At 40.8% G+C, this 20,538-nt stretch overlaps 1 protein-coding gene across 2 annotated transcripts in view; it reads left to right on the top strand.

Moving 5' to 3' along the window:
* The first annotated feature begins 655 nt into the window (after positions 1–655).
* col7a1 (collagen, type VII, alpha 1) overlaps positions 656–20,538 on the top strand; it is a 65,841-nt gene continuing 45,958 nt past the window's right edge. For both annotated transcript variants that reach the window (XM_084928392.1, XM_084928391.1), the window contains exons 1-33: positions 656–971; positions 7,964–8,036; positions 8,149–8,329; positions 8,418–8,574; positions 8,673–8,766; positions 8,878–9,036; positions 9,127–9,284; positions 10,238–10,367; positions 10,678–10,797; positions 11,629–11,784; positions 12,014–12,133; positions 12,229–12,378; positions 14,573–14,689; positions 14,884–15,030; positions 15,124–15,249; positions 15,360–15,506; positions 15,771–15,893; positions 16,124–16,390; positions 16,501–16,644; positions 16,783–16,914; positions 17,013–17,159; positions 17,364–17,498; positions 17,608–17,757; positions 17,840–17,976; positions 18,092–18,218; positions 18,344–18,487; positions 18,937–19,103; positions 19,334–19,375; positions 19,563–19,589; positions 19,679–19,723; positions 20,062–20,181; positions 20,260–20,331; positions 20,443–20,478. In XM_084928392.1, coding sequence (XP_084784518.1) covers positions 7,973–8,036; positions 8,149–8,329; positions 8,418–8,574; positions 8,673–8,766; positions 8,878–9,036; positions 9,127–9,284; positions 10,238–10,367; positions 10,678–10,797; positions 11,629–11,784; positions 12,014–12,133; positions 12,229–12,378; positions 14,573–14,689; positions 14,884–15,030; positions 15,124–15,249; positions 15,360–15,506; positions 15,771–15,893; positions 16,124–16,390; positions 16,501–16,644; positions 16,783–16,914; positions 17,013–17,159; positions 17,364–17,498; positions 17,608–17,757; positions 17,840–17,976; positions 18,092–18,218; positions 18,344–18,487; positions 18,937–19,103; positions 19,334–19,375; positions 19,563–19,589; positions 19,679–19,723; positions 20,062–20,181; positions 20,260–20,331; positions 20,443–20,478 — 4,041 coding nt within the window. In that variant the 5' untranslated portion in view covers positions 656–971; positions 7,964–7,972. The remainder of the gene's footprint in view (positions 972–7,963; positions 8,037–8,148; positions 8,330–8,417; positions 8,575–8,672; positions 8,767–8,877; positions 9,037–9,126; positions 9,285–10,237; positions 10,368–10,677; positions 10,798–11,628; positions 11,785–12,013; positions 12,134–12,228; positions 12,379–14,572; positions 14,690–14,883; positions 15,031–15,123; positions 15,250–15,359; positions 15,507–15,770; positions 15,894–16,123; positions 16,391–16,500; positions 16,645–16,782; positions 16,915–17,012; positions 17,160–17,363; positions 17,499–17,607; positions 17,758–17,839; positions 17,977–18,091; positions 18,219–18,343; positions 18,488–18,936; positions 19,104–19,333; positions 19,376–19,562; positions 19,590–19,678; positions 19,724–20,061; positions 20,182–20,259; positions 20,332–20,442; positions 20,479–20,538) is intronic.

Here is a 20,538-nt window from a genome sequence, read left to right as displayed (position 1 = left end):
AAAAATAAAACAAACATATGGTTTCTACTGTGCTATACATAATTTGTTATATTACTATGTGTCTGTAAGCAAATTTCATGAGGGTTTGCCTATCCAAGTTACTCCTGACATAATTACATGTTTATTTTTGGAGCCTTCTGGGAAACTCTTCTGCATTTCCTTTTAAACAAAGCCTCATTTAAAATCTTTTAACTTTGTTTTTATAATAAACAAACTCCACAACCCCCCCGAAATAAAGTTGCAGCAGCCTGGTTAAGAAGCTGTTTAGAAGCTAGCCTTGAGAATCATTAGCACCACATCAAGGCATAGAAAGGCTGTTTTTTATTACAGTTTTTGTTTTGTTGAGGAGTTTTAATGTAGATTCTGAGATCACTGGTTACACATTTTTCAGTTAAACTAAATATTCCATTAAGTACTAGTCATTATTGTTTTTGTTTTGTGATAGTACCACCAGTGCACATAACTTTTTCCAAGTCGGTCTACAGCAGGATAAAAATCATGTGACCAGAAGTTTTCCAGGTAGAAGTAACGAGATTACTGTTCACATGTAAACGGTTGCATGGGCTGCTTTTCAGTCAGCAGAAGGGAGGGACGACATGAAAAGAGAATGAGGTTAAAAAAAAAGGCAGCAGAAAGGGAGAGCTCAGGACTCCCCTTCAGGCATCCGAGCAAGTCTGGACTGTTCTGCTCCTGCTTGAGTTCAGCCCACGCTGAGCAGCGCTGCCTCGGGATTCAGAAATAGCGTTCACATCTGACGGTCCTCCACCGGGATGCAGCAACAGGATCTAGGCGTTTGAGCTCCACTGGATTGCTTTTTACCTTTTTGAAGTTGTGACTTTGGACGCCGGGATTGTGATTCTCGTCTGTGTGGTCAAAATACTGCACGGAGATCCAGGGCTGGTGGATATGCCACAGGTGGAAAGGTGGGGAGCGGCAGGCTGCAGTCGGGTGCAAGGAGAAGAGATCCCCAGGTAAGATAAGTGGAAACTGTGTTCTGTGGGAGCCCTTGTGCTTGGGTGCAGTTCGTGCACAGTTTGCATGCATTTCTACACTGAAGACTACTAATGACAGTCTATATAAGAATGCTATGCATGTGTGCACTGCATTAACTTATTCTGCACACCTTGCAGTCTGGTAAGCGCAACTGTGCAAATGGGGGAATTACCCAAACTGTAGCCAGTACACCGCCCCTTTAAGCCCATCGCTTTGCCATCAGAAAAAAAAATGCTTCACTTGGCACAAGAACATCCAGAACATTCATCACCTAATTTTCACCCTTCTCATAATTACAAGTGTTTTTAAATGCTTGGCTTTTCTGTATTCTGTATGATAACGAGAATCAGGCACAGGAGTCTTAATAAATCGTAAGCGCCACTGCCTTGTGAAAGAAAGAAAATAATTTTGCTCTGACCCCAAATCCCTACATTAGTTGAACTAGACGTTCATAACATCTTGACCTCAGCTGAACTTTTATAGCGAGAGGCCATTATTACACCATGATGCTGCAAAAGAATCTCCCTCCTACGTTTCCTCCTCAGCCTTTTGTATCTTGATTGGTTTCAACTGTCTGTACTACTTCTGAGGACATCCTTTTCTTTGCTGTGGTTTGGCTCAGACAACAGCAAAGAAAAAAAAAATGCCTGAAAATATATATAAGGAATGATTAGAGTCTTCCTCACAGCCTCACATGCACCCTGCCACTTTCTCGCTCTCTCTCCTTTTAATTTGCTGCATTGCTGCAGCCATGCTTGGTTAACTTTTTTGGCGTGCCACTGTGGTAGTGGATGTCTCTGGACTCATCCCAAGTGTGTCATCCCAAGTAAGGCCTGCTGCTGCTGGTTACCGCGTGTGCTTAATGTGTGCATTGTCCAGCATTTTCTATTCAGGTTTTAGGATAAGAAAGTTGCTTTAACAATTTTATGAACAATGGCCCGTTTTTACTCGTGCTTAGGTTTCTCTTTCTCTGTGTTTATGTTGGATTAAACCAACTATAAGCCCTGTGGATTTGACTTGTCTCAGTCCATTAATGCTTTTGAATGAGACGGATAACTTCTCATTGAATGTTGTCATTTCTCTGATGCAGTCAGTCTGGCTTTTGATAACAGTAATACAAAGCTAGTGTGATGCTTAAATAGGAGGATAAGACTGGAGCTTATTTTGAAACTTGTTACAGCAAGGGGTCATGGATAAGATTCAAATGTTGCTGTTACAAGGTTTTTGTTTTGTTTGGTTAAAGAAACCATTATTGTTGGAAGTGGGAGATGATATATTTGACTTCAGGGGCCAAAGAAGTCTGCATTAGCCCTCCCTCTTTGTTTTAATTCCCTAATGGCCTCGGAGCAGCGCTTGTTTCTAGTTGCCAAGATCAACCTTTGGGTACAAAGTACACAAGATCCTGAGCGTTTTAGCTCGAGACTTTGAGTAATTTACTGTGACATTTCCACCCCGTTTGATCCTTCCATCCCCTTGTCCACTTGTGTCGCTCTCTGTCCCCTAGACTGATGTTATGCTGGCTCTTACACAATCCTGCACTCTGTCACAGCACAGTGGCCTGTGTCCCACTGCCCCCCTGGGAGAATGGCATCTCTACTAAAAGCGTAGCTTTTAGAAAGCATAGTCTAGCTCCTGTACAAACTTCCAACAGAAGCTTTAGGATGAGTATTAAACAATTTCCACAGGTTTAAATGTCTTTTACTTCCTCTGTCTGTGCTGTTATGCACACATTACTTTTTCTTTTTAAAAATGACTTGAAGTCAGGTTGCTTTATTGTCGTTCTAACCATGTACAGTACACAGTGAAACGAGACAATGTTCTTCCAAGACCATGGTGCCACATGTAATATATAACAGACAATCAACACAGGACTATATAAAGTGCAATGTGCAAAAATTGCAAAAAAACAAAACAAAGACAGTGTAACACCAGATAGAACAATACAGACACAAGACAGTGCAATAGAAATGTGCAAAAGACTGAGCATTGTGGAAAAAGTAACTTGGTGTGTGTGTGTGTGTGTGTGTCAGTCCTGTCACTGAGTGTTCAGGAGTCTGACGGCTTGGGGGACTTGTGTTTAGGAAGAAGAAGAAGCAGTCAGCTTCTGAGCTTTTGACCCTTTAACCTTCTTGATTGGTTTATTTGCCAAGTGGCTAGTCATGGGTGTGGTCATGCCCATAAGCCAGTTCATAATTTAAACATTCCAGGTGTGGAAGCCAGACTAGACACGTTGTTAATATAGACTTGATGAACATCTATCAAAAAAACATTCAGAAATAGGTCACCCCACACACACACCCCACAATTGGCTTGTAAATTGGCAGTAATTACTTGGAAGTATTTCTACCAGGACTTTATGTGAACAGATTTGTGCCTGAAAACAGAAAAGGGTTTGTGAGTGTATCGTGGGAATAGCAAGAAGAAGAAAAATCCATTGTTTGTAGTCCATTTAACATTTAGTGCAACTTTTAGTCATAAGATGGCGTGTTTGGTGACATCTTAAATCACATTACAAAGTGGTAAGTTAGCCACTGTACTTCAGAAAAGGCTGGGAATATAGACTATAGTCTCAAAACTTGGCTTACAAAACCAGCAATAAACAGAACTTCTATAGATTTGCTACAGTGAGAAAAATAACATAAAAGGTAGGAGTTAACGGTACATAATTTAAATTTGTAGGTGTGAGAGCCTCAAAATAGATGCTTTGATTTTTGAAAAGGGAAAGAGGGGTTACATTTGGAACACATTAAGCTTCCTGTGTGTGATGTGTGTTTCGGACAAAAATAAACTCTTGTTTAAGGAACAAACATTTATCAGTGATTATGAGCTTCTGGCCTCAAGCAGTGTTTGAACATTAGAAAAACTGGTTATTATCTAACTTTAGATTCTTGAATATTTTTTGTCTCTTTTCATTTTTAAAATAATTTCACTGAACAGTATTCAGCAGATCTGTGCAGAATGTGTGACAGCACTCAAGTGTTATTGTAGAAATGCACGAGTCCTGATGTATTTACAGTAGATAATTACAGCAGAATCTACTAGTGAGCTTTAGAGGTGGTGTTATAGGTATTAAGAAGGGATTTGTGGTTTCAGAGTTGCTGCAGTTAAACATGTGTGCACATCAGGAACCGTGAAATGCAAACTTTCCTCCAGAAGTCCCTAGAAAAGTGCACATTTGAATCAAAACGAGGTTATAGATGTTAAAGAATAACCTTAAAGTTGATGCACTCTTTGTTGGACTTTACATGAACTGTAACTAGATTATTTGAAGTCTGAGCAAGCCTCTGCTGTGAAACTGGGTGTGGCAATCCGATGATAATAAAAGCTTTCATTCAATGTGGAATTTTACCAGCTAGCTCAATATAACATCTTACCTCAGGTGCGGCTACAAGATCTTAAACTGCATTTAGTAAGAATACATGTATGTTATTTAACCAATCATATGACTGGTTTACATTCTGTCATAAATCAAAATGGCAGTTTGTGACCATCAGATCACAGAGTGTAAATTAAAGGTGGACACCGTGGTGTCGCCCATTGGTTGTGGACTCTCCAGGTTGAAGTCACATCAGGTCAAGTCACTTTTAATTATGCAGTGCATTTAAAACAGCAGTTTACCCCAAGTACTTTCTAAGTAAGGCAGACATAGACATATTAATATTCCAGATCTTGAAAAACCCGCATACCAAAAAAAATAAATAAATAAACTTACCTAAACAAACAACATGATAAAAACTGAAAAACTGAAGCTTCAACTTTAATGAAGCTTTGGCTGCCTCTAATGTTAATTGTGTTCACAGCCAGTGACTATAAACCACCAATCAATCAAAGCAGCCACACCGATAAATTTAAGCCAATTTCTAAGGGGATAATTATGCGTAGACCTATATTGTTCCAACCTTTTAAACCTGGGTTTCAATGCTGTTTTTTGAGGCTTTTTAAAATAGCACTCTCTGTTGATTATGTGTCTTTTGGAGCTAGTCAAGAAGTTGTAGCCTTTAGTATTTTTCGGTTTAGGAGGTTACTGCTTGCTTCTGACAGATCAAGGCTAAGACTAATTTAAATTCCAATTATTAGAAAGTAGTTGTATCCTAATGAATTTAAAAGGTAACACATTCTATTTATGGTAAGGGTTAAAATAAGAAGTAACTTTGATACTCAAAGTACTGCAAAAGTTTTCTGTTTATTGTGAGTCTTATCAAGTCTGGCAGCATGTGTCTTTCATGTGGGTTAGCTCGGACCAAAGCTCGTTGATAGTCAGTCTGGTTTTGGTCAGTGTTGCAACAAAATGCCAAGCTATAAAAGTCTCCAAATGTCAGACGATGTTACTGTTCTTTACATTCAGGCTCAGAAAATCACTCCAGTCTGATGCTGTCCTGCCACCAACATATGTAATTGGTTTGATCCACTTAAATGTTTTTTTTTTCATGTTTCCTTCATTATATTGTGTGTTTACTTTAGCTACCATATCCCTACAGAGTAGATCTGATGTTTCTGTCTTTGGCTCAACATCTGTCAGCTATTTTCAGTAACTTTAATGCTGTGCCTGACTGCGTCAAAGATGAATCAAAGGTTTTCATGAAAATGAATACTCCACATCCAGAAGGAATTTCTTCACCTAAAAAAAGCTGTCACCAAAATCATATTGGAAATTTCTTATGAGCAAAACATGGTAACAGTGAGATACACTGTAGAGAATAGTAATGCTGCAAGATGGTCTGCAAGTGAATCAGGGATCTGTTGGATTTTTTCCAGAATGGTGCATATTGTCTGTAAGGATCTGACATCTGCATTCCAGACATACAGTGGCCAAAGAGAAATATGGAGAAAAAATACGTTAAAGCTTTTTTATGGCCAAACTCCAACACGAGTTACACTAGTGAAGTTTAAGAGTGGATCTGATGCTCGCTGTAAAAAATAGTCTTTTCTGACCACTATCCTTTGAGCAAAGATGAAAGGTGTGTGATGCATGATCACATGTACAGAAGCATGTATGCTCTGAATATGCATGCTATGTGAAGTGTGTGTGGAGGGAAGAGAATGAGAAGGACAGCTGTTAAAAAAAATAAAAAAATCAAACTCTTGTGTAAATTAGAAACATGAACAGGAAGTTTTGTTTGACACAGAATGAATGCAGACTTTCTTGCTGTGAGCTTGAAAGTTCCGGGTTCAAACGCTCCAGTTAGTTTGTGGCCTTTCTGCATGAAGTGTGCATGTTTTCGCTGTGTCTGGATGGGTATCCTCTGGTTACCCACGCTTCATCTTACAGTTCAAAGGCATGCATGATTCTAAATTGACTGTGGGTTTGAATGTGCTGTGGGTCGGTGATCTGTCCAGGGTATACCCTGCCTCCTACCCCATGACAGCTGGGAGAGGCTCCATCATCAGCAAGGATAAGTGGAAGCAAATGGATGGGTGGTTGCATTTTATTCTTTTAGGATCAACATGCACAGAGGTCCGTAGAGTGTATGTAAAAGATGGATAGCCTCTGGCAGGGGTCAGTGATATAACCTCAAAATGATATCACAATATTTAAAAGAAATTTGCAACAACGCTTTAACAATAACTAAAGGAGCCTGTGCAATATTAACATATTGCAAAATATATTAAATATTAATAATTTCCACCTGACATGTTGTATCTTAGATTGAACCTTTTAAGCAGCTACCTTAATGCTCTTTTATGTTAAAGCAACATCAGGCTTGACTTAAACATTGCTTTTCCTACTTTAATAAATAAAGTGCAACAAACTAAAACATATAAGAATATAAATTTACTGAATTGCTATTGTATGAGTAAAATTACAAATTGTCCAGGGTGGCTCAGCTCACTGTCTGCTGCTGTCATTTGAAGTAACGCTTGCTTCTCCTTAGCCTGCTCTCACTGTGGGTGCACCTACTCACCATACACGCACACTGCATGCGGAGTGGAGCTAGCATGAGACAGGTAATAGTGAAACAATCCACCTAAGCTGTTTAGTCATGTCAACTCACTTGCCAACATATTAAGAAAAGCTGGCGATGTGAAATACGGCACTCTGTGTTGTTGATCTTTAGCTGTTCTCTCCCTTTGTGGTTGTTAGCTGTTTTACTGGAAACCGCTGCACTGCTGAATGCAAGAGGTGGACTCATAGAGATCAGTCTGTTGCTTTTTGGAGTCCATACCTAGTGAGAGACATGCAAGAATATGACAAGTAAAAAAAAAAAATATATATATACCATGTAAATCTTGTTGTTTAAGGGTTGGTATTAGTTAACTGAGCTATATATAGCATTTACTTTTTTCAGATTTACAGGTTTTTGTGGGTTTTTCTCTGAGGTCATCATTCACTATAATATCAAGGACTTTTAAAACAACACTCAGTCATATATACAAGGCTACTAATTTTTAATAAAAGCGCATGCACAATGCTTTTTTGCAGGGCTTCTTGTTCACGTAATGTGTTCGTGTAGTGGTCTCTTCAGTAATGATGAATAACATTAATAGTCCATGAGGTAATATGGGGTGGTAGGTATTTGGACACTTTCTCACCAGGTGTGAGAGCTTCTTGGTGCAGTGCAAAACCTGGACTGCAGGACAGACTGGTATAAGAAAAGAGACCTTACGTGTTTGTGTTACAGGAAAACATGTTCAAAGTAATGAGGCTAACAAGAAATAAAGGCTGTCAGGTAGGTCAGAACAGGTATAGGCAGGAACCATGACTAGAATCCTAAGAAAATGCAGACAAATTACTGGATTGAACTACCCACAAATTATGCTATGGAACAAATGACTAATGAAATCCAGCTGAACAAGAAGAAAGTGGCAGTCAGCAGAAACCGGATTTTCAGTGTTGATGTTTACTATTAATAGATAGTGGTTAACAGAAATGAAGATGATATTAAAATATCTATATACAGTTTGTAATTTGTTCAGACTGTTTTTAGAGATGATATTAATGATAATATTACCTGTTCTTTGTGTGTCCCAGGTTGTGAAGATGTGGAGTTGGGTTTTCACTGTAACTGTCCTGCTGTGCTCTGTGAAACATGCTGAAGCTCAGGGTAAAATGCCTTTTGTTTGAAATAACTTCACTTTACCTTACTGTCACATCTTCCCTGACAGACATAATGTTTTATGTTGCTGTTTCTAATTCTTGTCCTTTATGTCCATCAGACAGGTGTGATAATGTACAAGCTGCAGATATAGTTTTCCTGGTTGATGGCTCTTCCAGTATTGGCCGACCTAATTTCCTGCAGGTTAAGGGCTTTATGGCTGGAATTGTAAAGCCATTCGCCAGCTCCGTGGGCGAGTCAGGGATTCGGTTCGGTGTTGTACAGTACAGTGACACCTCGAGGTGACTGAGAGTAATTTAAAAAAACAACAACTAAAAAACACATGGTAGGTGCAGAATTGTATATTAATGCACATTTTTCCATCATCAGAGTCGAGTTCACGTTGACTGCCTACCTGAATGGCACTGAGCTTGTCAACGCTGTCCAGAATATAAACTATAAAGGTGGAAACACACGCACTGGTGCCGGCCTTAAGTTTGCCTCTGATAACTTCTTCAACCCCGCCTCTGTTCGGGATGTTCCAAAGGTCTAAGGAGTAGCTATACCATTATGATTGATAAATTATTATCTATTCAATGTAGCAGTTCTAGCTAATTTTATCTATGGACCCTCTTTAACTTTCAGATCATGATCCTAATCACAGATGGGAAGTCACAGGACAATGTGAACGAGCCAGCACAGAAGCTGCGCAGTCAGGGAGTTCATGTTTTTGCAGTTGGTGTGTGTTTTATCTGCAGTATTTCCTCAGTTATTCTGAATAATCTGGAATTATACCAGAGCTTCAGGTGAAGTGCTTTGTTTTCTTTGAGAACTATTTTGTTTTTATCAGGCATAAAGAGCGCAGACAGGAATGAACTGGCTCAGATCTCGTCCCAACCCAGCAGTGATTTTACCTTCTTTGTTGGGGACTTCAAACTGCTGAACACGCTGCTTCCTCTTGTGAACTCTCAAGTTTGCTCGAAAGCAGGAGGCGATTATGCTAGCGATGGTATATTTAACATTAGAATTCAAAGAAATTAAACTGTCACAATTATTGTAAAACTACGTGTGATTTTAACCGTGTCCCCTCTCTTCTTAGAGGCGTTTGTTGGTCCATCCAACCTGCAGTTCACAGGCCAGACGTCTGACTCTCTCAGGTTCCGATGGAGTCCTGCAGGGGGCCCTGTGAGTGCCTATGTGATCCAGCACGTGCCACTCACTGGTCTGGGTCAACCAGTCATAGCAGAAATGCGTCAGGTGAGTTCAGGGGTGCGACCAAATAATCAGATTGAAGTGCTTCAGTGCTTCCTTTATTATTTCCTTTAGTATAGGATACACCTTTACACACCACCTGATGATTCACAAGAAATTATCAACATGATTGACAAGTGGAGCAGATTGCATAAACGTTACATTTTAAGTTCATTTTTCATTTATTGCCGTAAACTACTGATGTGTTTAGAATTTTGTAAAACACAGTGCTAAAGCACAGCTTAAACAATTATGAAGTGTATTACTTATATCATAGTATGTTTAAGATTACTGTACTGTACATCTACAGCTCTATTGTATCATTAGTTTTTTAATCAGGTTAGCTGACACTGAATTGGATGTGATTGATGGATTAAATTTTATGCTGGTCCCAAAAAGATTTATTAAAAAAAGGAAGAAATGAGTTATACAGGATCTTTTCTTCAGCAGGAAAAAAATAATAAAAGAAGATTTATGTCATTTAATAGTATATAATATATTTCTTTTTCTTTAAAATGTGCATTTTGTGGTTCATCTTTGAACTTTGTTGTTTTTATATGGCTGTCACCTGCCAAACGAGTCTTCTAAGTCTAACTTCGCACGTTTCTTTCACCCCATGACTTCTTCCACTGATGTCGAGGTAACGTGACCTCAGGTGTTGAAGGATTTTAGAGAATGAGCAAAGGTGCATTTATGTGACCTACACTGAAACGGTTAATTGCAGTTTTACGAGCCAGACGCAATCCTGCTTTGCTCGAGAAGCATGTGTGTTCAGGCTGAGTATAAACATGTCTAATGGGTGGATCTTCTTCAAGGAAAAGGAAAAATTAAAGTGTGGCAGAGCAAAGCATTGCATTCACTTCTGTGTACCTTGGCATGATGGTGATGATTTATTTTTCAGTCATACACGTATTTTAGGAGTGTCAGTTTACAAAGATCACCCCTGTCCCAACCTGCAGGATAGTGTCACTGCCAATCAGAGGACCTACACTGCACGAGGTTTAAGGTCAGGAACAGACTACCTGGTGACTGTCATCGCCCAGTACCCCAACAGTGTGGGAGACTCTGTTTCTGCCAAGCAACGGACCAGTGAGTACAAAGTGAACGACTCAACTGAGACACAAGAGACTGACAAAACACTTATGAATGTCAAAGTATCCTTGGGCAAGTTACTGAACCCCAGTTGTCTCTGATTCATCCATTAATCAAAGTGTGAGCATTTGAATGTTGGTTTAAGAGTGGCTAGGAATCGGAAAAAGCACTTTTATCAATGTGAGTGTCAATACATGAATTAGGTTTGTAATAAGAAAATGCTTTGAGTTCTCAGATTAAGTAGACAAGCGCTAGATAAGTATCGGTCCATTTGCAATATGAAATAGCCCATTTTCTCTTCACATAGGGTCATTGCCAGGTGTCTCCAGTCTGCGCTTGGTGCAAGCAGGTTTCTTTTCTCTCACTCTGGGCTGGAATCAACCTTCAACTCCTGTCCAGGGCTACAGAATCACCTACGGACCACAAGGTCAGGCACACACGTATTTGTTATGTTTCCTGCCTGTTTTGGTAATCCGTTCTTATCCTATAATGTCAGAATAGCCCTGCCACGATGCTAACCTTGGCAGAATTATGAAAAAAAGGAAAAGAAGTCAACACTAGTTAATAACTGTTACTTTTTATGGCATCCAGGGGCCATGCAAAGGGTGTGTAGCAGTATGGGTTCAGTGTGATCAACATTAGCTTCTGTAACATCTAACTTCCCTCAGGCACTGGCTGTCAGCTGGGATGTTTATAGCCTTATAATTACCTAAAATATCAAATACATTTTATCATCGCTGATCATGAAGCTAGGCAGACTGAGAAAACTTTTGCTTATGTCATGGACTGTGAGTAATTTTGTCTTCACATTTATAGCACCCGGGTGTGTCAGGAGGTCTGGGTGGGTGCTTAGGCTGTGATTCAGGAGAGGAAAGTGGGCCCCGAGGGCTCATATAAGGTTTTTCTCTCACCACATGCTGTGCCAGTATCAGTTCTTCTCTAGAAGAATGCCACGCTAAGCTACCCTGTCAATCGTACACTGCCACGTCAATGGGTGCATTGTAGTGAGCATGCGCAGCATGGAGTGATGTTCCTACCTGTTCACAGTGCACCGTTTGACATTTATAATACAGTGAAACCAGGCAAAGATAGACACCTACATTCTGCACAGGCACACGGCCTTTCTCAGTATGCTCGAGACTAATCAAGCACAGGCGAGGCCCTAAAGGCAAAAATATTCTGTCTGAATGTTCGAACATAGCGCACAGTATGATTTGCGATTAGGGCATTTATTAATTAATTGCTCTTCTCTGTGTAGGTCAGCCGACAGCTCAGCTGTTGGAGCGGTCACTGTCTGCAGGCTCCACATCTGTCACCTTGGAGTCACTTCAGCCTGACACAGAGTACGTCATCAGCCTCTACCCCTTGTTCCCACGAAACTCTGCATCCCCGTCTGTCCTCAACGCCCGCACACGTGAGTTCGTCCTCTCGCCTGCTGTTAATCCTTTTGCCGCTGCTATATAATGTTCCTGTAATGTGAGCGACCATAGTCAGCAGGTAAAATACAATAAGTGGTACAGTTTGCCACAAATACACAGAAATGATAAATTGTAGTGCCTGATCTAAGTGATACTGTCTCCTTGTGTTGACCTTCAGTATATTAACATTATCTTCACGTCTCTCTGTTTATGTTTTTGTGCTAGTGAACCTTGAGGTTGTGCAGCAGTTATCAGTGGAGACGGAGTCAGAGGGCAGTGTTCGTGTGCGATGGCGAGGTGTCAGCGGTGCGAGGGCGTACCGTCTGGTCTGGGGACCGTTTACAGGTCGATGGACACATCAGACATCTTTTTTTTTAACAGCATCTATTTACTGCGTCACATATCTTTACATCTTTGTCTTTGTTTTTTTGTTCACTTAGGTCGTGATGTAGAGACCGTGGAGGTCGGTGGTGACATCGACTTCTACACGTTGTCCGGGGTACAGCCAGATACTGAGTACATTGTTACTATTATCCCACTGTATGAGGGAAACACAGAGGCCTCTCCAACAACGGCCAGATTCAAGATAGGTAGGCGTGCTTTCAGTTGTCTGCCACACCACCAAACTTCTCCTCTGTTCTCATCCCATCAGTGACTCACAGTACGTTGGGGCAACAATCTACTTTCCAGTTTTCCTGTTTCTCTAGCAACTAATTGTCATAAAGAATGCTGTTTGAATTTGCTCCTGCCTTCTATCCTGTCCTGCCAAGTGCAGCAGCAGGAAGAAGATGGGGAGAAAAATAAAGCAGCGATAGAAATCCTCCTTGCGGTTTATCTCTATTTTAAAATGTCTACATGTGTTACTGTTTAGGGCTGTTTTGTTTGGGGAACATTTTGTAGCACACCTACGCCCTCGTTACACACACACATACACACACACACACACACACACACCATCTGCCTCTCGTGAGCAGTTCCCATATGCTGTCTCTTCATTTGGACCAGTGTTACTTGAGTCACTGTGGGGACACAACACTGAGCAGTGGAGTGATGGGAATGGAGAACTGGAAACTTTTTTGTGGTTCAGTTCTGCAACCAGAGAACTAAGATGTATACAACATGTTCTGTTAAAGCACTTTGTTGTGTGTGTAAGCTTCAAGTTACCTTTTCATTATCAAACTTTTCTTTGACCTCTGGACCTTTATCTGACACACATCGATGTAGTTGCAGCTCAGTTACAAGAAAAGTGCTCATTCACAGCATTGGAGAGAACGTGTTTGTTTGTCTCGTGGCTGCCGACCTGTGTGATGATTTCTTGTCCACTACGTTGACAGCCTCAGGGCGGAGGTGTGGTATTAAATCTGTTACTGATTTACTTGGCTGTCAATCATTACACTGCTTTCTTGACACTGTAGCTTTAATGCAATTTCACAAAAGATTCCTCAACCACGAAGATCTGTTTTGACACGAACGTGTACAATTTGCATATGCAGGCTAAGATACTGCAACTGGCTGCTGTACAAATGATAGATTTTCAATGGTTTAAGAGTGGCATGCATGTTCATGTTCACTTTTGCTCTGTAGCCACTCAGATATCCAGTTATATCAAAAAGAATAATGTGCAACACCTTGATTATTATCTTTTGTCAGACATTTGGTTGTAGCTTTGCTGATGTGTTTGTCCTGTTGCATGGCCAAATTTAGCTGTTGGACAGATGGCCTCAAATTTGACTTTTATTTTTAGAATACTTTGATTTACAGAGGCATTATGGTTGAGTCAGTGACTGCAAGGTGCCCAGGTCTTACGGTCAAAAGAGACTAAAATCACCCCTCCACCTCTGTGTTTGACCGTTCGTATGAGATGTTTGTGCTAATGTGCCGTGTTTGGTTGTCACCAAATGTGGTGCACTGTACTGCTCCAGAGTTCTTGTGGCTTGTTCAGATGCAACTTTTTCTCCTGGCAATGCTTGTAAATAACCCATACTTGTTTTGTCTTTTTCTGATTATACTGTCATAAACTTTCATTTAACATGCTAGCTGGGACCTGTAGAGACTGAGGGTTTTTTCGCAGTTTCTCTGAGCATTGCACAGTCTGACCTGGGGTTGAATTTGTTAGGATGTCCTGGGAAGATTGTGACAATCTGTTAAAACAGACCTGAACGTCTTTTTTTATGAAGGTGCTCACAATTGCTTATGACCAGTTAATCAAGTACATTTGATTTGCAACAAATGCCTGGTACTTACCCTATTTACTCCTATAAAAATTGTACTTGTATCAAGTTTAAAGAAGGCAAGTTTCATGTTCGATGGAATTACTTTCAGTCTTATAATAATCTATCACGACACAATATGAAGTGTGTCTGGGGATAGATCTTTGTGTGTGGCTGTAGCTCTCGTGGTAGACTGGGTGTCCAATAATCATGGGCGTCTATTTAAGTGCAGAAGCGTCTTTCAGTCCTCCTGGCACAAGATACGAAAACAATAAGTTGCTCTTATTTAGTGTGTGTGCGTGTTTGCACGCATGTGTGTGTGAATCAGTGACTGTGGAGTAAAAAAGCTCCAGGAGTCCATGCATGTAGTAATTCTGCAAGAACAGAATTTGTAGTATGGCAAATGTACCTTGAAAGTGGGTTTGTTGCCCACCATTTACACTGAAATTGGTTTAGAATGGAAAGTCTGCAGCCATTCTAAACAGAAGATGCAATTACAGAACATAATAAGCCATCCCATGTACATACAAACATTTCAAAACATATTGCATAATGTATTATTTTTTCCCCTCAGAGCGTCAAGAGCAGCAGGTCCTCAGAGCAGCTATCACCAGTCCCTCCTCTATCCGCCTCACCTGGAGACTCATTCAGTCCTCTCAAGGGTATCGGCTGGAGTGGAGGGAGGGGGAAGGTTAGACATACATATACCATGAAAGCAAAATTTCAAAAAATTAATTCTTATGATTTTTTCCCAACTTTGCCAGCTTTAGTTTTGTATTCTATTATATCCCAACTTTAAATAGAAATAGAAAGCATATACTGCACTGATATTATATATAGAGTGAGAAAAAGTTGATCCCTGTTCACTGTTCTTTTGTGCTTCAGGAGGCCCTGTCCGGAGTCTGTCCTTTCCAAGAAGCACCACCAACTCTGTGCTCACAGGCCTGAAACCAAACACAAAATATATCTTCACCTTGTACACCCTGTTCGAAGGTCGTGAGGAAGCCACACCTGTCTCCACCACATTCAGAGGTCCGCCTTGAACCCTAAACTGATTTTGGATTTACTGTATGGGTCATAAACATGCTGATTGTGCCGGAATCACTTTGACCCTTGATTTTGCAGAGGAACAGCCAGTGGGAAGGGTTTCCAACCTGCGAGTGGTGGAGTATCTGGGCAGCACTGTCAGACTTGGCTGGACCGGTGTAGCCGGGGCCACACAGTACAGAGTTATCATCTTGAACACTGACTGTACGCTGAACTTAGTCATTTAAAAAGAAAAACAAATCAATATCTTCTGTTGCCAAATGAATAAAAACATGATTGGTGGTAAAATTTCTGTATGATTCATGTCATGTCAGCGCAAACAGAAGAAGTACGACTCATTCCTGGAAACCAGACGACCCTTGACCTCAGAGACCTGATAGTGGGGGTCTCGTATGGTGTCAGTGTCACGGCACTGGTGGGAGAAAACGAAGGAGACCCGGTGACTGTCAATATCAAACCAGGTGAGTTTAGGAAGCTACTGACATTCTGATTCTCCTGTGTCTTTCTTTTACCTGCCAATTTCAGCAACAACAAAAAACAAACAAAAAGATCATCACATTCACTTGCCTTTGGATGACTCAATGGCAGATGTGTTTGTTTGTTTTTTATCTTTGAAAACGTTCGAACCTGAATGGACCTCTGTGAAGTTCAGGCTTTATCCACTGTTTTTTCCTTAAAAGCACTGTGATGCTATATTTTATTAATCATTATATTAATAATTGCAGAGCAAGTTGTGGGAAAGGTGACTAATCTGAGAGTAATAAATGCAAATAGTCGGAGAATTCGAATTACCTGGACAGGTGTTACCGGAGCAACGGGGTACAGGGTTACTTGGAGACAAGGCAACAGTAAGTGTTATGCATATAAATATTATCCTATATATATTAGTATATCAATATAAGATCTTAGGGTATATTATCTTTTATGTTGTATTATTCCATTATTTGTTTCTCACTTTATCTGAGTCTCTAAAGAATTCACACAAAATTCTAACTGTTGCTTAATTGTTTATATTTCTTTTCTGTTTTAGCTTGATTAATTTAGATTTTTTTGTAACCCTATGTTCTCCCTTTTGTAGGTGTAGAACAATCCCGTACTCTGGGAGCGGAGCTCACGGCCTTCACCCTAGAAGGCCTGCAGCCAGATGAGGCACTAATAATTGGTGTTGCAGCTGTTGCTGATCAGCGTGTTGGAGAGGTGGCCACGCTGGTTACTCGGACCAATCCCCAAAGTGGGTTATTGTCTGGACTTCGTGTCCTTGACACCACGCCTCAGAGAATACACATTACGTGGTCACTTTCCTCAAGGGCAACTGGGTATAAGATCACGTGGCGCCGTGATGATGGTTTGTAATTATTTGCATTAAAAGCAAATGCATGCATTTACATGGAACCACATACATGATTAATAAATAAAGGAATGTGTTAGTGTCAAACAATATTCTGCTCGCTGCAGGAGTCGAAACTAGTCGTAACGTTGATGCCGGTGTTTCTACCTACACTATCGATGGACTGCAGCCAGATTCGACTTACACAGTGCAGGTTTCTACACTGACTGGATCTCGAGAAGGGACTCCTGCAGTTCTAGATGTCAAAACAGGTATCTCACTAGATCAGCCAAATACCCAGAACAACAGGTGCAAAGTGTATCTTTTTACATAAACCTAGCTGTGAGTGTGGATTACTTGGAATATTTTAAAGTAAACAATGCTTAGTATTTTCCTGATCCTACTGACAGAACCAGATCAGTCCACGGTTGGGACTGTGACATCACTGCAAGTCCAGGAGGGCCGCGGAGAGGTTGTCCGAGTCACCTGGGTTGGCATGCAGGGAGCAACATCTTATCGTGTGTCTTGGAGGAGAACAGATGGTGTGTGGTTTTGTTTCTTCTTTTGTCTCTTCTGATATTAAAGTGTTATAAAAGCTTGTTTCTCTTAGATCACTCACTCTTGCTGTGTTTTGCTGTAGGTGGTGAAGAGAGGAGTCAGCTGGTAGCTGGACATGTGACAGCAGTGGATTTAGACCAGCTGGACCCTGGAGTTCAGTATGAGGTGCAGGTCATGGCTTTAGTCCAAAACAGAGAGGGAGCCCCGGTATCTGTCAGCGTTACCACACGTGAGTCCTGACTTTTGGATATAATTGCAGGAAATGTGTTTTAGAGGTAATTCACAAATACTGATTGGTGCTAACATAAACCTTCAGGAATATGCAGGGTTCTGTGAAGCCTTGTTGCAAAATCTCAAATTTCACAGAAAACCGTTAAAATGTACAAAACTGACTGATAAATGGGATAAATTGACTACATCTGAATGCACACAGCTGGTGATTATACCCCGCCTTCATTGCCTACCACAACTTTACGAGTGGTAGAGGTTACCCAGGATTCTGTGCGGCTGGGCTGGAGTCCTTTACAAGGTGCCACCGGATATATTCTTCGTTGGAGAGAAGAATCAGGTAAGGCATCGCGGTATACATGTTCACTTTTTTGTTTTGTTTCAACTGCTACATGCTTGCATTGTTAACATTATGCATTTCATTTAATCCCACTGTTCACATTTCTCAGATAGTGGTCGAGTCTTGTCCGTCACGCTGCCTGCTTCATCTAACTCTTATGAGGTGCCCGGGCTGCGTTTGGGCCTTCGATATCGATTTAGCCTGCAACCCAACTTTGCAAGTGGACTAGGAGGGGAAAGCTCTGTAGTTGGACGCCCTGGTAAAACAAACACATGTTCTTTCATATGCTTTTGTTTAAGAATGTATCGCTTACTAACCCTGACACACACCTCTATTTGCAGTGTGTGCGCTTGGGTCTCTAGATGTGGTGTTTCTGGTACCTGCGTCGACTGATCGTATTAATCTTGCAAGACCTTTACGTGAATTCCTCACAAATACAGCAGAGTCTCTCAGAACTACTGGAGCCCTCAACACACAGGTACTTTTTGTCAAAATAAAGTCTCACAACAGATCAGGGAAATGTACAACTGTTTTATTTCCAGTCCTTTTTTAGCTTTTACTTATGGGCTTTTTTTTTTTTTTATCTGTTTCAGATTGGGGTTGTAGTATATGGTTCTAGACCCAAAATATGGTTCCTGCTCAATCGCCATGCCAGATCTGACACCCTTCTTCAAGAGATTCAGTCCATACCCTTTGATGAAAGCCCAGGGAGCAACATCGGTTGGGATTTTTGTCTTTCTCCTTATCTTTTCTGACAGTCCTTTGCTGTTCTTACTGAGTGCCATGTGAGCAGCTGCTTTGTTTTGTGCGATGACATTTGTGATATTGCCTGTCTCCCTCTGCAGGTGAGGCGGTAACATTCACCAGACAGTATGTCCTGACCCCATCGGCTGGACGGAGACTAAGGGTCCCTGGTGTTATTGTCATCATCGCTGACAAACGTTCCAATGACGACCTGAGCCTTGCAGCCAGCAGTCTCAAAGCTACAGGTTTTCTTTCAGAGGATCACTGACATGAAGTCACAATATTAACAGAATATAATAGAATGACAGCTGCTTTAACTTGGATGGGTGTTACTGCCTGGTCCCTATGAAGGCAGCATATTTGACAGAATTGGAACAGTTTAGTTGGGACATATCTACCACAAAAGTGTGTCTAAAAATGTAGGAAGCCATGTGTTCAATCTAAAAATAAATGAAAAGCATTAATAGAATGAAACATCTGAAAGCATCTTGAACAGAGCCGGACACACTGCACATCATGCTGAGATATGCCGAGTATTTGGCATATCAAATTTTAATAAACAATTTAATTAATTAACAATGCTTACAAAATAATTCCACAAATAGTTTGTTCACTTGCAGTACACTACAGATATTATGATCTTTTCTGCCTTGCAAACAAATACTGTTGATTTTTCTGTTTGCATGTTTGCTAGGTGTGAAAGTCCTAGCTGTTGGTGTCGACCAGGCAGACACTGTGGAGCTGTATCAGGCTGTGTCAGATGGCAACAACAACCTCTTGTATACAAGCTATCCAGCGCAGCTGAACACGCTACAATCAAATCTAGCTGACTTGCTCTGTGGTATTGCCAGGCCGCAAGAGGTGGGAAGAAACCAGATAAAATATTTTGTTTACAATCTTGAATTAGAGTTAAGCTTGGTGTGATCTGGACTGACATGTACTTAAAAAAAGAAGAAGGCAAACAAAACAGCTAGTTTTCCAGTAACTATTTAAACATCTGTAACACTCACATTAGTGAATATGTGTCGATTATTTTAACGGTGATAAGAATTAAAGTCTAAATCTCAGCTGTTTCTGTTGATGTTTTTTAGACTACTCACAGTACAGATAAGTGCACCATTCAGTGCCCTCGGGTAAGTTATTGTGTACCGTCATGCTGTATTTTTACGTTTTATAACCTATAACCACAAATTGACTGATGTAACCTGCTCTGATTAATTGCTTGTTAATTATGTAACTGATAAAAGCAAGAGCTTTCTTCTGTTGCCGTTCATATTGTAATTTCTAAATATTTAGTTTTATTTTTTAATTTTCTTTTAGGGTGACAAGGGAGAACGTGGAGAAAAGGTATTGAAGAGCTGAAGTTGCACTTTTTTTTCTCCAGTGGTCTTGTTCTTCAGCTTTTAAGATGCTGTTTCCTTTGTTTGAACCCACAGGGTGAGAGAGGCAGAGATGGTGCAGATGGACGCAAGGGAGAGCCTGTGAGTCATTTAATTATACTGAACTTGATGATTCAGTTTGGCATTGCAGTAGTGCAGTGTTACTGCAAATGGATATTGATATGACATTTTAGCAAGCGTCCAGTTATTGAGTGTAAAGTCAGTCCAGGCAGGCCACAAAGTCTGGTTCAGTCGCAAATCCAGCAAATCAATATCAGCCCACAACAGTGTTGGCTCAGCTGAACGTGTTAACTGGCAGCTCTACACAGGTTGTGCTGTTTAAGTTGCTTTAGCCTGCCTATGGTTAATGCAAATCTGCATGTCGGTTTGCAGTCCACCGCCATGCTAGCTCTTTCTTGAAAATAGCAATCTTCATACAGGGTCGTGATGGTTTGCCTGGGAGAGATGGCCCCAGAGGCCCTGAAGGTCGTCCAGGAACACCAGGCCAAAGTGTCCCAATTGACCCTTCGCTAGTGGTAAAAGGAGAAAAGGGAGAGCGAGTAAGTGTAGCTGAAATCATTCTAAACCATACAAACCAGCCAAAACAGAAGCAAACTAATGAGCCGTGTTCTCTTTAGGGTTTTCCTGGTATTGATGGAAATCAAGGGTTACCAGGGCGACCAGGTGCCCCTGGAAATGCAGGTGTTCCTGTGAGTAGAGTGACTGGAACCCACAGATTGACTGTTTATGATTTTGTTAGCAGCGAGTCAATAAAATACTGTTACTTATTATTTATTTATTTTTTTTTTTTTACTGCACAGGGTTCACAAGGCTTACCTGGTGTCAGAGGAAACCCAGTAAGTAGCCCCAGCCGTCCTGTACCAGAGAGTTGTTGGTGACTGAGTTTGAACTGCAGT

This window comes from Perissodus microlepis, chromosome 5, assembly GCF_051167445.1.
Source record: "Perissodus microlepis isolate ML-2025 ecotype Zambia chromosome 5, ASM5116744v1, whole genome shotgun sequence".
NCBI classification, from domain to species: Eukaryota; Metazoa; Chordata; class Actinopteri; order Cichliformes; family Cichlidae; genus Perissodus; species Perissodus microlepis.
The sequence above is the reverse complement of the archived record's forward strand: the minus strand, read 5'-3'. Positions and strand labels throughout refer to the sequence as shown.